At 41.5% G+C, this 16,114-nt stretch overlaps 1 protein-coding gene across 4 annotated transcripts in view; it reads right to left on the reverse strand.

Moving 5' to 3' along the window:
* LOC112247326 (kazrin-like) overlaps positions 1-16,114 on the reverse strand; it is a 355,810-nt gene that overhangs the window by 283,887 nt on the left and 55,809 nt on the right. For all 4 annotated transcript variants that reach the window (XR_006084792.1, XM_042331334.1, XM_042331340.1 and 1 more), the window contains exon 2: positions 9,947-10,104. Coding sequence is in view for 3 of the 4 variants with exons in the window: in XM_042331334.1 (XP_042187268.1) it covers positions 9,947-10,104 (158 nt within the window). In the remaining variant the exon portion in view is untranslated. The remainder of the gene's footprint in view (positions 1-9,946; positions 10,105-16,114) is intronic.

The raw sequence follows: 16,114 nt of genomic DNA on the forward strand, positions 1-16,114 counted from the left end.
GTCTGTAACCACGAGGAGGGGATGCTATTCTGTTGTTGGGTCTGTAACCATGAAAAAGGGATACTATATAATGTTGTTGGGTCTGGAACCATGAGGAGGGGATACGATATAATGTTGTTGGGTCTGTAACCATGAGGAGGGGATACTATATAATGTTGTTGGATCTGTAACCTTGAGGAGGGGATACTATATAATGTTGTTGGGTCTGTAACCATGAAAAAGGGATACTATATTATGTTGTTGGGTCTGTAACCATGAGGAGGGGATACTATATAATGTTGTTGGGTCTGTAACCATGAGGAGGGGATACTATATAATGTTGTTGGATCTGTAACCATGAGGAGGGGATACTATATAATGTTGTTGGGTCTGTAACCATGAGGAGGGAATACTATATAATGTTGTTGGATCTGTAACCATGAGGAGGGGATACTATATAATGTTGTTGGGTCTGTAACCATGAGGAAGGGATACTATATAATGTTGTTGGGTCTGTAACCATGAGGAGGGGATACTATATAATGTTGTTGGGTCTGTAACCATGATTAGGGGATGCTATATAATGTTGTTGGGTCTGTAACCTTGAGGAGGGGATGCTATACTGGTGTTGGATCTGTAACCATGAGGAGAGGATACTATATAATGTTGTTGGGTCTGTAACCATGAGGGGATACTATATAATGTTGTTGGGTCTGTAACCATGAGGAGGGGATACTATATAATGTTGTTGGGTCTGTAACCATGAAAAGGGGCTACTATATAATGTTGTTGGGTCTGTAACCATGAAAAGGGGATACTATATAATGTTGTTGGGTCTGTAACCATGAAAAGGGGATACTATATATTGTTGTTGTTGGGTCTGTAACCCTGAAAAGAGGATACTATATAATGTTGTTGGATCTGTAACCATGAGGAGGGGATACTATATAATGTTGTTGGGTCTGTAACCATGAGGAGGGGATACTATATAATGTTGTTCGATCTGTAACCATGAGGAGGGGATACTATATAATGTTGTTGGGTCTGTAACCATGAGGAAGGGATACTATATAATGTTGTTGGGTCTGTAACCATGATTAGGGATGCTATATAATGTTGTTGGGTCTGTAACCATGAGGAGAGGATGCTATACTGGTGTTGGATCTGTAACCATGAGGAGAGGATACTATACAATGCTGTTGGGTCTGTAACCATGAGGAGGGGATACTATATAATGTTGTTGGATCTGTAACCATGAGGAGGGGATGCTATATAATGTTGTTGGGTCTGTAACCATGAGGAGGGGATACTATATAATGCTGTTGGGTCTGGAACCATGAGGAGGGGATGCTTTCTGTTGTTGGGTCTGTAACCATGAGGAGGGGATACTATATAATGTTGTTGGGTCTGTAACCATGAGGAGGGGATGCTATTCTGTTGTTGGGTCTGTAACCATGAAAAAGGGATACTATATAATGTTGTTGGGTCTGGAACCATGAGGAGGGGATACGATATAATGTTGTTGGGTCTGTAATCATGAGGAGGGGATACTATATAATGTTGTTGGATCTGTAACCTTGAGGAGGGGATACTATATAATGTTGTTGGGTCTGTAACAATGAAAAGGGGATACTATATTATGTTGTTGGGTCTGTAACCATGAGGAGGGGATACTATATAATGTTGTTGGGTCTGTAACCATGAGGAGGGGATACTATATAATGTTGTTGGATCTGTAACCATGAGGAGGGGATACTATATAATGTTGTTGGGTCTGTAACCATGAGGAGGGGATACTATATAATGTTGTTGGATCTGTAACCATGAGGAGGGGATACTATATAATGTTGTTGGGTCTGTAACCATGAGGAAGGGATACTATATAATGTTGTTGGGTCTGTAACCATGAGGAGGGGATACTATATAATGTTGTTGGGTCTGTAACCATGATTAGGGGATGCTATATAATGTTGTTGGGTCTGTAACCTTGAGGAGGGGATGCTATACTGGTGTTGGATCTGTAACCATGAGGAGAGGATACTATATAATATTGTTGGGTCTGTAACCATGAGGGGATACTATATAATGTTGTTGGGTCTGTAACCATGAGGAGGGGATACTATATAATGTTGTTGGGTCTGTAACCATGAAAAGGGGATACTATATAATGTTGTTGGGTCTGTAACCATGAAAAGGGGCTACTATATAATGTTGTTGGGTCTGTAACCATGAAAAGGGGATACTATATAATGTTGTTGGGTCTGTAACCATGAAAAGGGGATACTATATATTGTTGTTGTTGGGTCTGTAATCCTGAAAAGAGGATACTATATAATGTTGTTGGATCTGTAACCATGAGGAGGGGATACTATATAATGTTGTTGGGTCTGTAACCATGAGGAGGGGATACTATATAATGTTGTTGGATCTGTAACCATGAGGAGGGGATACTATATAATGTTGTTGGGTCTGTAACCATGAGGAAGGGATACTATATAATGTTGTTGGGTCTGTAACCATGATTAGGGGATGCTATATAATGTTGTTGGGTCTGTAACCATGAGGAGAGGATGCTATACTGGTGTTGGATCTGTAACCATGAGGAGAGGATACTATACAATGTTGTTGGGTCTGTAACCATGAGGAGGGGATACTATATAATGTTGTTGGATCTGTAACCATGAGGAGGGGATGCTATATAATGTTGTTGGGTCTGTAACCATGAGGAGGGGATACTATATAATGCTGTTGGGTCTGGAACCATGAGGAGGGGATGCTTTCTGTTGTTGGGTCTGTAACCATGAGGAGGGGATACTATATAATGTTGTTGGGTCTGTAACCATGAGGAGGGGATGCTATTCTGTTGTTGGGTCTGTAACCATGAAAAAGGGATACTATATAATGTTGTTGGGTCTGGAACCATGAGGAGGGGATACGATATAATGTTGTTGGGTCTGTAATCATGACGAGGGGATACTATATAATGTTGTTGGATCTGTAAGGAAATGAGGAGGGGATACTATATAATGTTGTTGGGTCTGTAACAATGAAAAGGGGATACTATATTATGTTGTTGGGTCTGTAACCATGAGGAGGGGATACTATATAATGTTGTTGGGTCTGTAACCATGAGGAGGGGATACTATATAATGTTGTTGGATCTGTAACCATGAGGAGGGGATACTATATAATGTTGTTGGGTCTGTAACCATGAGGAGGGGATACTATATAATGTTGTTGGATCTGTAACCATGAGGAGGGGATACTATATAATGTTGTTGGGTCTGTAACCATGAGGAAGGGATACTATATAATGTTGTTGGGTCTGTAACCATGAGGAGGGATACTATATAATGTTGTTGGGTCTGTAACCATGATTAGGGGATGCTATATAATGTTGTTGGGTCTGTAACCTTGAGGAGGGGATGCTATACTGGTGTTGGATCTGTAACCATGAGGAGAGGATACTATATAATGTTGTTGGGTCTGTAACCATGAGGGGATACTATATAATGTTGTTGGGTCTGTAACAATGAGGAGGGGATACTATATAATGTTGTTGGGTCTGTAACCATGAGGAGGGGATACTATATAATGTTGTTGGGTCTATAACCATGAGGAGGGGATACTATATAATGTTGTTGGGTCTGGAACCATGAGGAGGGGATACTATATAATGTTGTTGGATCTGTAACCATGAGGAGGGGATACTATATAATGTTGTTGGGTCTGTAACCATGAGGAGGGGATACTATATAATGTTGTTGGATCTGTAACCATGAGGAGGGGATACTATATAATGTTGTTGGGTCTGTAACCATGAGGAGGGGATACTATATAATGTTGTTGGATCTGTAACCATGAGGAGGGGATACTATATAATGTTGTTGGGTCTGTAACCATGAGGAAGGGATACTATATAATGTTGTTGGGTCTGTAACCATGATTAGGGGATGCTATATAATGTTGTTGGGTCTGTAACCACGAGGAGAGGATGCTATACTGGTGTTGGATCTGTAACCATGAGGAGAGGATACTATACAATGTTGTTGGGTCTGTAACCATGAGGAGGGGATACTATATAATGTTGTTGGGTCTGTAACAATGAAAAAGGGATACTATATTATGTTGTTGGGTCTGTAACCATGAGGAGGGGATACTATATAATGTTGTTGGGTCTGTAACCATGAGGAGGGGATACTATATAATGTTGTTGGATCTGTAACCATGAGGAGGGGATACTATATAATGTTGTTGGGTCTGTAACCATGAGGAGGGGATACTATATAATGTTGTTGGATCTGTAACCATGAGGAGGGGATACTATATAATGTTGTTGGGTCTGTAACCATGAGGAAGGGATACTATATAATGTTGTTGGGTCTGTAACCATGAGGAGGGGATACTATATAATGTTGTTGGGTCTGTAACCATGATTAGGGGATGCTATATAATGTTGTTGGGTCTGTAACCATGAGGAGGGGATGCTATACTGGTGTTGGATCTGTAACCATGAGGAGAGGATACTATATAATGTTGTTGGGTCTGTAACCATGAGGGGATACTATATAATGTTGTTGGGTCTGTAACAATGAGGAGGGGATACTATATAATGTTGTTGGGTCTGTAACCATGAGGAGGGGATACTATATAATGTTGTTGGGTCTATAACCATGAGGAGGGGATACTATATAATGTTGTTGGGTCTGGAACCATGAGGAGGGGATACTATATAATGTTGTTGGATCTGTAACCATGAGGAGGGGATACTATATAATGTTGTTGGGTCTGTAACCATGAGGAGGGGATACTATATAATGTTGTTGGATCTGTAACCATGAGGAGGGGATACTATATAATGTTGTTGGGTCTGTAACCATGAGGAGGGGATACTATATAATGTTGTTGGATCTGTAACCATGAGGAGGGGATACTATATAATGTTGTTGGGTCTGTAACCATGAGGAAGGGATACTATATAATGTTGTTGGGTCTGTAACCATGATTAGGGGATGCTATATAATGTTGTTGGGTCTGTAACCATGAGGAGAGGATGCTATACTGGTGTTGGATCTGTAACCATGAGGAGAGGATACTATACAATGTTGTTGGGTCTGTAACCATGAGGAGGGGATACTATATAATGTTGTTGGATCTGTAACCATGAGGAGGGGATGCTATATAATGTTGTTGGGTCTGTAACCATGAGGAGGGGATACTATATAATGCTGTTGGGTCTGGAACCATGAGGAGGGGATGCTTTCTGTTGTTGGGTCTGTAACCATGAGGAGGGGATACTATATAATGTTGTTGGGTCTGTAACCATGAGGAGGGGATGCTATTCTGTTGTTGGGTCTGTAACCATGAAAAAGGGATACTATATAATGTTGTTGGGCCTGGAACCATGAGGAGGGGATACTATATAATGTTGTTGGGTCTGTAACCATGAAAAAGGGATACTATATAATGTTGTTGGGTCTGTAACCATGAGGAGGGGATACTATATAATGTTGTTGGGTCTGTAACCATGTGGAGGGGATACTATATAATGTTGTTGGGTCTGTAACCATGAGGAGGGGATACTATATAATGTTGTTGGGTCTGTAACCATGTGGAGGGAATACTATATAATGTTGTTGGGTCTATAACCATGAGGATGGGATACTATATATTGTTGTTAGGTCTGTAACCATGAAAAGGGGATACTATATAATGTTGTTGGGTCTGTAACCATGAAAAAGGGATACTATATAATGTTGTTGCGTCTGTAACCATGAGGAGGGGATACTATATAATGTTGTTGGGTCTGTAACCATGAGGAGGGGATACTATATAATGTTGTTGGGTCTGTAACCATGAGGGGATACTATATAATGTTGTTGGGTCTGTAACCATGAAAAAGGGATACTATATAATGTTGTTGGGTCTGGAACCATGAGGAGGGGATACTATATAATGTTGTTGGGTCTGTAACCATGAGGAGGGGATACTATATAATGTTGTTGGGTCTGTAACCATGAGGAGGGGATACTATATAATGTTGTTGGGTCTGTAACCATGAGGAGGGGATACTATATAATGTTGTTGGCTCTATAACCATGAGGAGGGGATACTATATAATGTTGTTGGCTCTATAACCATGAGGAGGGGATACTATATAATGTTGTTGGCTCTATAACCATGAGGAGGGGATACTATATAATGTTGTTGGGTCTGTAACCATGAAAAAGGGATACTATATAATGTTGTTGGCTCTATAACCATGTTCGCTAGTGAAAGTTCAGTAATAAACTCATGTAATTCCAGTTGATATTGCGAGGGTTGTTTTGTTTGCGCAATGCGATGTGTGCGTAGGTATATTGTCTATAAAAGTGGATCCTTGTGATTGTATTTTCCTTCCTTTGTAGACCACATAGGCCTAATAAAATACTTCAAATGGTAAGAGCGTCTCTCTCTCTCTCTCTCTCTCTCTCTGGTGACTTAAAGAAGAGTAAAGTTAAGGCCTCAACGTCCTGCTGAATTTATCTGAACTAACATCTCTGAACTTCTGTCGGTGTCTGTTTTGAACGTGCTGAACGAAGGCCTAACTGGTCGCAGCTCATTTGCTTGCACTTGCTTATACACTTATACTTAGAGCTAGGGACTTTTCTAACACTTTCAGAGGTCTCAAAACAATTAGTTTAATGTCGTATAGAAATGGTCTTATTTCTTTTTAAACAACCTTTATTAAAAGCGGTCATTTTATTGTGAGGAACTGCAGTTTCATCAGACATGTTTTCTGTTTTGTGCTCTGTTTTGTGAGTGAACCAGCTCAGCCCGGTGGAGACACAATTTTCAGCAAAATCATTCCCAAGAGATCCCTGAAAAAAATTATACTTGAAGATGAAGTCATACAATCAAAATCTTGATACCCAGGTGTGTGTAAGTGTCAATGATAGAAGAATAAACATTATGAATTTACCGAACATAAATGTAATAATTTTGGTGTATGGTTCAAGTCTAAACTCATGTTGTCGATGGTTATTATGAAGGAGAATGTGGTTCTTATTGAGTTACACAAATCCACAAGGAGTCACTAGAAACCATATATATTTAAGCAAGTCAGCCATATCAGCTATGCTTTTAAAAGGCAGTAAATGATCCTGAATGAACTGTTTCTCTGACAGACAAGGCTCTGCTGATAGCCAGGTGTAGCAGTGGTAAAGATTCACTCCATGTGGTTTAAAGGAAAGCTCTGCTGTCAGGCCAGCTTTCTGCCGATCTACCATTCCAGTGTTTAATTGCTATACTGTAATTACTTCGCCACCATGGCCTATTTATTTCCTTAACTTACCTCATTTGCACTCACTGTATATAGACTTTTTCTTTTCTTTTGTTCTACTGTATTATTGACTGTATGTTTTGTTTATTCCATGTGTAACTCTGTGTTGTTGTATGTGTCGAATTGCTACGCTTTATCTTGGCCAGGTCGCAGTTGCAAATGAGAACTTGTTCTCAACTAGCCTACCTGGTTAAATAAAGGTTAAATAAAATAAATAAAATAAAAATGTAGGCCCTAACATTTTGTGGGCACCATTTGTTGCCGTTATGGTGCAATTAATGTATTGTTTAGTGTTGTGTTGTGGCTTTGCTGGCATGCACCTTATAAAAATGTTTTGAGTTTCCCCCACCAAGATTGACATGCTAAACTAGCCACTGCTCCAGAGTTGCTTTTTTCTTTCTGCGGCTCTTTAAGGTTCCACGGGGTGCCAGAACAGGCCAGTCTGGCTCTGCCACAGAACCAATTAGGCTGAGGTCAGCTGTAGTCTGCTGCTGAAACACTGTCAGCTAGCTGGACTTTTGGTTCAGACTTACCCCGAGATTGACAGCTAATACAGAAGGAAGGAGAGAGAGGGGAGATGGGGGGAGATAGAGGTGGGGAGAGACTGATTTAATATTCCACCTGAGTGCTTACTGCTGCTCTACTGTTTGGCCGGACGGACTGACGGACACGCAGGCAGGCAGGCAGACAGACAGACAGACAAGCACGTAGGCAGGCACGCATGCAGATAGACAAGCACGCAGACAGACAGACAGGCAGGCACTGCTCCTGTGTAGGCATCATGGAAATAGTCTCATTTTTTCTCACCTTTTATTTTGGGAGGTTCTCTGGGCAAAGTCATACACTAAGGATATAAGGCTGTAATTACTGCGATCGTGTAGTCTGATCAAACAGAGCATTGTGCAGCACAGTTCAGAAAGGTCCTACTGTGCTCATACCCATAGGAAATCAGGGAATGTAGAAGAGAGACACACCCAGTGAGACAGACTGATGTGTAAGCTTAGCCTACCACTACACACTGTCCTGTAAGGAATCTCCTGGAGAGGATACAAGACTCATCGCTATGGCAGCAAGCAGCTGTCAGTCGAAGAGGGGCAGCTTATACTGTAGCTACTCTACTGCAGAAAAGGGCCTCATGGAGAGGCTCAGGTGACAGGAGAGACCCACAAGGGAAGAGAGGGGTGCAGGTAAAGTTAATGGGTCTACTGGACACAGAGCCATGGCAACAGGTAGATACTTAGTCAACTTGGCAGTTACAGGATGATTCAGTTAACATTAAACTACAACCAACTTTTAGAAGTACAACTTCTCACAGAGATAATCAGCAGTCCATTCATGGCAGAGGCTACTGCTCATCCATCACCCTACAGTGTTCTATTGTTGAGCTGCAGAAAAACTGACTGCGGGCTAACTATCTTTCACTCCGGCTTGCATACAAATGGGCTGAGGAGAAGGCAATGGCCTTTTGCTGAATTACATTCTCTTTAATCAATGACACCGCAGCGTCTCAGGAAAATATCTTAGGGACAATGGCGAGGGGACTCTATATCCATCAAGTGTGTGATGTGACTAAAGGATGAGCCAAATGCATCACTATGTCAAGTCTCGGAGAACATCCATCAAAACAAGAAAGGGAACAAGGTGATAAAGGGGGAAATAAAAAGTGTAAAGAGGAATTATCAAACGATCCAAGGCAAACCGGAGGATTCAAGCAGATTGTTTTATTACTTCTCCCTACGGCCAGACGGATTCTTTCTATAGAAATTCATCACATATTATACATAAAGAGTCCCCTCGGATGAAGAAAGGACATCATTATGTTCAGGAAAGAAGTCTTTAGAAAAGACAATGGAAGGCATTGTGATTGAAGCAAGCATTTTATTTCCAAACATCCGGAGGATTGAGAGAGATACAAACAATCTATTGCTTTATCACAGAGTTAGGGCCAGATTGTGTTGCCAGATTGGAGACAATGATGTTGGGGCCTTGGTTTATGCATACTGTAATTAGTGAGTGAGCCGCGGCAGAGTCAGTCACATTATGGCCATATCTGCAGTGCTGATGTTGTCACTAATTATTTTGAACAGCTCAATTTGATCAGGAGCTTCAGAGAGACTGAGAGACCAATGCATTATTTATGCTCCTCTTCGAACGAGGTGGCATTCAATTATTCAAATGTCGACATTTGGGGACGATTCCGTTTTGTTGGACTTTTGCCTCTCCCAGGTCCTGCATAGAGTCAGTAAGCTCATAGCTGCCCTGTCAGTGTCTGTTCCCCGGGAGAAGCTACATCCTCTCCAGGAAAAGGAAACACAAAGTGAAAGAGTAGAACAAAAGCCCCAGGACTAAAATAAATATTAGTTTGCTTGCTTGCTTGGAGGGAAATGGTCTAGCATAGTATCAGTTGAAATACTTTTTAATGAGATTGGAGTGAATTGACTATTAATACTCTAGTCAAGTCTAAACAGCCCAAGTATGAGTCACCATAACATTAATTCCCTGAATTGCTGTGAAAACATTCCTTCCTCCCCACATGATTTCAGCAGACTCATACAGCAAAGAGGCTTGTTTGCCCTTTTGATTCTTGACCTGGTTTTAAAGGTGGTGAATGATCAGTGGTTAGAGGTTAGACGTCAGGTGTTGTACCTGTGCGTCCAAGAGTAGGTGCCTCATCAGGGCCATGGACTCCTTCAAGGTGTCTCTCTCTTCAGGCATGAAGGCCTCGTCCTCCCGGGACAGAGTGCCGGGCCTGGTCATCATGAAGTGGGCTATCTGGTCATTCAGACTGTTCAGAGACTGGACCGCTAGGAGAGAGAGATGGAGCGAAAGAGAGGGAAATAGAGAGAGAGGAGAGGGAGGTAAAGGAGAGAGAGAAACAAAAAACTCAGGTTCATGCATATTCAATTTGACAATTTGTTTTAGACCACTTAAACTGAGACCGATTCAAGACCAAGACCGGAGTATATCAAGTCCGAGTCAAGACCGAGACCGGGAGGAGGACAAGGGGTCTGACACCGAGTTAAGACCGAGACCGGGAGGGGGACAAGGGGTCTGACACCGAGTCAAGACCAAGACCGGGAGGAGGACAAGGGGTCTGACACCGAGTCAAGACCGAGACCAGAAAAATGGGAGTCCAATTCAAGACCACGATTGTTATTTTTTTATTCCACTTTTATTTAACCAGGTAAGCTAGTTGAGAACAAGTTCTCATTTACAACTGGGACCTGGCCAAGATAAAGCAAAGCAGTGCGACACAAACAACAACACAGAGTTACACATAGAATAAACAAGCGTACAGTCAATAACACAATAGAAAAAAAAGTCTATATACAGTGTGTGCAAATGGCGTGAGGAGGTAGACATTTTGTTAAATCACCACCATAATAAGAGTTCAAAATATCCAGTATTTCTGTGTTCATGGAACAGTATTGCTTCCGTCCCTCTCCTTGCCCCGAACCAGGGACCCTCTGCACATATTGACAACAGTCACCCTCGAAGCACCGTTACCCATCGCGCTGCGCTGCGGCTACTTCAAGGTCTCAGAGCTAGTGATGTCACCGATTGAACCGCTATTAGCGCACACCCCGCTAACTAGCTAGCCATTTCACACCATTCACATTCATATTTCAGAACAATATAGATTCTTTAGACATTGAAAATAGTGAAAAAATGCATGCTGAGGGAAAATAGAGCAACTCTACAAATTATTACTAACCCAAACACAGTGGGGAACAATGGGCCTTCTACGTCTTCAGAGAAGGGCTAAGGATTTATAAATTAATTATTTTAATAATAATGATAATGATATGATTATTTTCAATGATGTTCTGATTTAATCTTGTCAGTTTTTGTTGATAAGGAAAGGGTTAACAATGATCCAATCATGGTTTTTCTTTGCTGTACTCTGGGGAGATAAATCTAGCTAGCTAAATCAGCCATTGGGTAGGCCATCAGAAGCTAGATAAAGGCATATTCCATTCACCCAATCACATTTTGATTTAATGGGTGGGACCGTTTTTACAAAAACGTATGGAATATTCTTCCTTCTTGAAGGCCAACAGGTCACTGTGCAATATGGAGCAGTAGCTTTCCCACGGTCTAGCTAGCTAGCTTTGTTGTCAGCTAGTTTGCTAGTGGCTGCAGCAGGTGCAGCAGGTGCAGCAGGTGTTATCAAAGAGGATGTTGCTGCTAATTTGTTAGCTTCTCCCTTTTCAAGAATAAGTTTCAACAAGAAGCTAAGTTTCAAACGATCATCATCTGGTAAGTGGAACTGTGTTTTTTATTGCAGCGCGCTTGCTCTTGTTAGCCATTTCTTTGAAAATAACTTACATGTATGAAACCACACGGGCCAGCCATCATTCGATCTGAACCGTGCGTTTACAGGCAGTTGCAAAAGTGTGACTTTAGATCATTAGAACGCATTCTCTAAAAGCCACAAAATACACCCGAATGGATTTCTGCAAATATGTAGACACCATGGAGTCCTCTTACATTTGGAAACTTTACTGTCCTATTGATCAAACAACCATGAAAAGATAGGCTCTCTCACCCTCAGATATGTACATAAATGAGATTAACAACTAAAGCTATCCAGAGCAAGATGAGCTCGAATCAAACAAAGGAACATTCGATAAACCCTCTCAATCTCTTTCATTAGTTGGTCGTCAAAATTGATAACGGGGAATTGCAGGCTCCTCATCCTTCTGCAGCTTACCTGCCAATGCATGCTTATCCCAACCAAGCACCCAAGCTAATTGGCTGAAGTAGGCTAGCTTGCTACTTCCAGACACAAGTGAGAGAACACCTCACTCTGACCATTTTACTCGCAGTATCAGAGCTGGGTAGGCTTTTTACATGCAATCTATCAATCAAATGTATTTATAATGCCCTACTTACATCAGCTGATGTCACAAAGTGCTGTACAGAAACCCAGCCTAAAACCCCAAACAGCAAGCAATCCAGGTGTAGAAGCACGGTGGTTAGGAAAAACTCCCTAGAAAGGCCAAAACCTAGGAAGAAACCTAGAGAGGAACCAGGCTATGAGGAGTGGCCAGTTCTCTTCTGGCTGTGGCGGGTGGAGATTATAACAGAACATGGCCAAGATGTTCAAATGTTCATAGATGACCAGCAGGGTCAAATAATAATCTAGACTAACTAGTACTTTTTTTGTCCATGTTTACTTACACCAGTCATATTAGCGGGTGTTGGTCATTCGTAAATTCATCAGTTGTTCTGTGCTCTGGCACACTCAGATGAGAGTGCTCTGAAATCGGAGTAGATAGCCAGAGTGAATTTGTGAATGCAAGAGATATGCTAACTGAATAACAGTCGTTCAAGTTCTTGCTAGCTAACCAAATGACACCTGCAACTCTAGCTGTCTATAGCTACCGAAAAATTATGAGGGGAAAAAGTCAGTCACTCAACCACTCCTCCAATGGCATAACATGAGATCCTTCTAGCAGCTAGCTAGCCAACATTAGGCTCTGTGTTTTTAGCTTGCTACATAAGTAGATATGATAGCCTATTAGCCACATTATGACTGACTTGGGATCATTGCCCTTGATAGTTTGATTGTTTTCCCAGCCTTAATTACATTCATCCATTTTTGTCCAGAATATTGAGTTATTGAAACTGAAACAGTGCATCCCAATGGATGCAGCAAGCGATGTACCAGGCCAGCTGGGATTTACAACCTGACAACAATATTTTTTGGACCACCAAGAAATGTTTTGGTGAATTATATTAGTAAAGCATTGAACTACCATAATTTTGCTGGACCCCAGGAACAGTAGCTGCTGCTTTGGCAGCAGCTAATGGAGATCCATAATAAATACAAATACAAACTGCATCCATATTTTCTGCCAACAAAGCCTTAGTGTTGGAAAGTGCAGTCAAATGGAAAGTTGAGTCAAATATAACCTATTTTTAAAACCTCTTATTATGTTGGTTTTGTAGCATAAACTGGGATTTATTTTTATTTTTGACTGATATTATGATTTTCTGTTTGTTTCATATCTGCAAAGTTCCACTTTAAGCTTTAGGTCACCAGTTACTTTGTGTGCTAAAGGTCCATTTTTTTTATTCTATGGGAAGTAATTGTTGTACATTTCAATTGGGAAATGCTTAATGGTTGTTTTTGTGTTCTTATGATTTTATGGACTGCTTATCCTTCAACATCATGCTGTGTGTGACTGCTGTCTTTTAACATCATGCTGTGTGTGACTGCTGTCCTTCAACACCATGCTGTGTGTGACTGCTGTCCTTCAACATCATGATGTGTGTGACTGCTGTCCTTCAACATCATGATGTGTGTGACTGCTGTCCTTCAACAGCGTGCTGTGTGTGACTGCTGTCCTTCAACATCATGCTGTGTGTGACTGCTGTCTTTCAACATCATGCTGTATGTGACTGCTGTCTTTCCATCAAATTTGGCAAAAAAATCCTAAATCAGCCCTCCCAGCGAAGGAAAGGCACCCTGTGTAAAAATCCTTTGTTTTATATTGTTGTTTTTATGAGTTTTCCTATGTTTTTCAGATTTTCACTCTCAAAATCACACCTTTTTTTAATAGAAAAAAATGCAAAAATGTGATGGCCTAAGTCCACAACAATGCTTAAACCACATCAATCTGATTGGGTGGGCCTGTCAGGACCTGGCTCCCCAGTGGGTGGTCCTGTCAGGACCTGGCTCCCCAGTGGGTGGTCCTGTCAGAACCTGGCTCCCCAGTGGGTGGGCCTGTCAGAACCTGGCTCCCCAGTGGGTGGGCCTGTCAGAACCTGGCTCCCCAGTGGGTGGGCCTGTCAGAACCTGGCTCCCCAGTCGGTGGGCCTGTCAGGACCTGGCTCCCCAGTGGGTGGGTCTCTGTAAACCCAGGCCCATCCATGTCTACGCTTCTGATGCAAACAGCTCATGATGACAATTGTGCTTCACAAATAGCCTACTAACCAACAGTTCAGACTTAACGTTTTCAATACCTGGTTTGCATACCCGTTGTTGCCTTAGTTAGCATGGTAAATATCATAAGTTAAAATGTCTTAAAATGCTCCATCCCAAAACTATTTGAGAGCTGCACATTCTTGCTGCCTGGAGATGATATTCCTCTGACATTAGGCTTTGTGTGTGAATATAATTCACCTGCTTTGCGATTGTGTAGGCTACTTTGTGCATGATTTTGTCTATTGTACTACATCATTGATAAGTTGTATACTTCCACTACACTACTTTGATACACATCAGTAGGGATTAAGAAGTGAGTGTACGCAATGCCATCTGAAAAAAAAGTGGGTGTATGGCTTATACCTGCGTATACACCACCATTACACCACTGGCCCTTTGTGTTTTATAAAAAGTGCTCTTACATGAGTGCTCTAGTATTACAGCTGTCCTTTCAGAATCACCAACCTGTCACACACTGAAGGCCTATATAGGTTTGCCACTGCACAAACATGTCTACAATAGATTTAAAGGCTGTTAAGATATTGTATTCATGTTTCTAGAAAGGAGTATATATTTGGCCTGGCGAAGCGGTTTTATGCACTGACTGAATGAAAGCTGATAGTTATGAGTTTTTTACCCTGCTGGTCTCGGCTAGTCTCGAAAAGAAATTAGGAGTCCTCACTGTCTGAGACCGAGTCAAGACCAAGTACAAACGTATCAGACACAGAGACAAGACTGAGACACTCAATACGTGACCCGTTTCAGGAAACTAGGCATATGTCGTGGGTCACTACTTCACAGGAGAGCCGTTTGAACGTAAACTTTTTTTAAAATCAAAATTCGTTTTTTGGCTGAAATGCCTTCTGGAACATGTGAACTTTCATGTGCCTTAATAACAAACTTGTATGCCATCTGTAAATATGAATACAATTGTTAAATTACAAGCCTAGTTGGTTTAGCCACAGAAAAAGTCAGCAACCTTCCTGCTAGCCATGATTGGCTGAGATAATGAGTGGGCTGGACATGCCGAGAGATGAGTTTGGATTGGTCTGCCATACAGCACTCTTCTGTCTATTTGAGCTGGTCAGTATTTGTAGGTAATCCTGTTTAACGCGTATTTTTAAATGTATCGCCTAGTAAAACTGCATAAGTGTTGCTCTCCACTTTTTGTCTCCGGTTTACATCGTCAAACTAAGGGAAACCATGGCATCCGTGACAGGAGACGCATCCATCTATGATTTATAAGGATAAGATAGTCTACATAGCTACATTTTCAGATATTACACGTGTCATAACTCTCCTGTGACGATCTGAAGGATCAGGTTACAGTGGGTCCGCTCTACAGCGTGCTCTCTCTCATAGAGTGGGAGAGCGGGAAGCCAGCTGTTCTATGGTCGGTCATAGAATACGCTGCCCCTATGCTCTGTAGTTTTCGAGATTGGAATGTAAATTGTGGAACCCAGAGAAACCCTTGGACATCATTTGAATAATTAAACAATATTTATATTGTTGAGAATGTGGGAGTGGTCCGTGGACATTTAAGGGACAGTCATGACTAGTGTGCTTCATTTGGTGATCTCATGAAGGACAGGAAACCCACATTACTGTATCTCTGTTTGTGTACACTTTTCAATTATCAGATTTACATCCAGATGATGGATAAAATGAATGAGTAAATATTAAACTATTTGTGAAAAGATTAAATGAGAGTATGGATTTTCATATAAAGTTTAACTAGTCAGTGGCTACACCCCCGTGAGCCCAGACATTACATTAAGAGTCATACAACCGCCCCTTCTTCCACAGAGTATAAAACCCACCTCATACAAAATGACCATTTAGTCAGAGAACCCCGGGACGGAGTTGTCATGTTGGAAGGG

Source organism: Oncorhynchus tshawytscha, linkage group LG02 (assembly GCF_018296145.1).
Source record: "Oncorhynchus tshawytscha isolate Ot180627B linkage group LG02, Otsh_v2.0, whole genome shotgun sequence".
In the NCBI taxonomy this organism is placed as follows: Eukaryota; Metazoa; Chordata; class Actinopteri; order Salmoniformes; family Salmonidae; genus Oncorhynchus; species Oncorhynchus tshawytscha.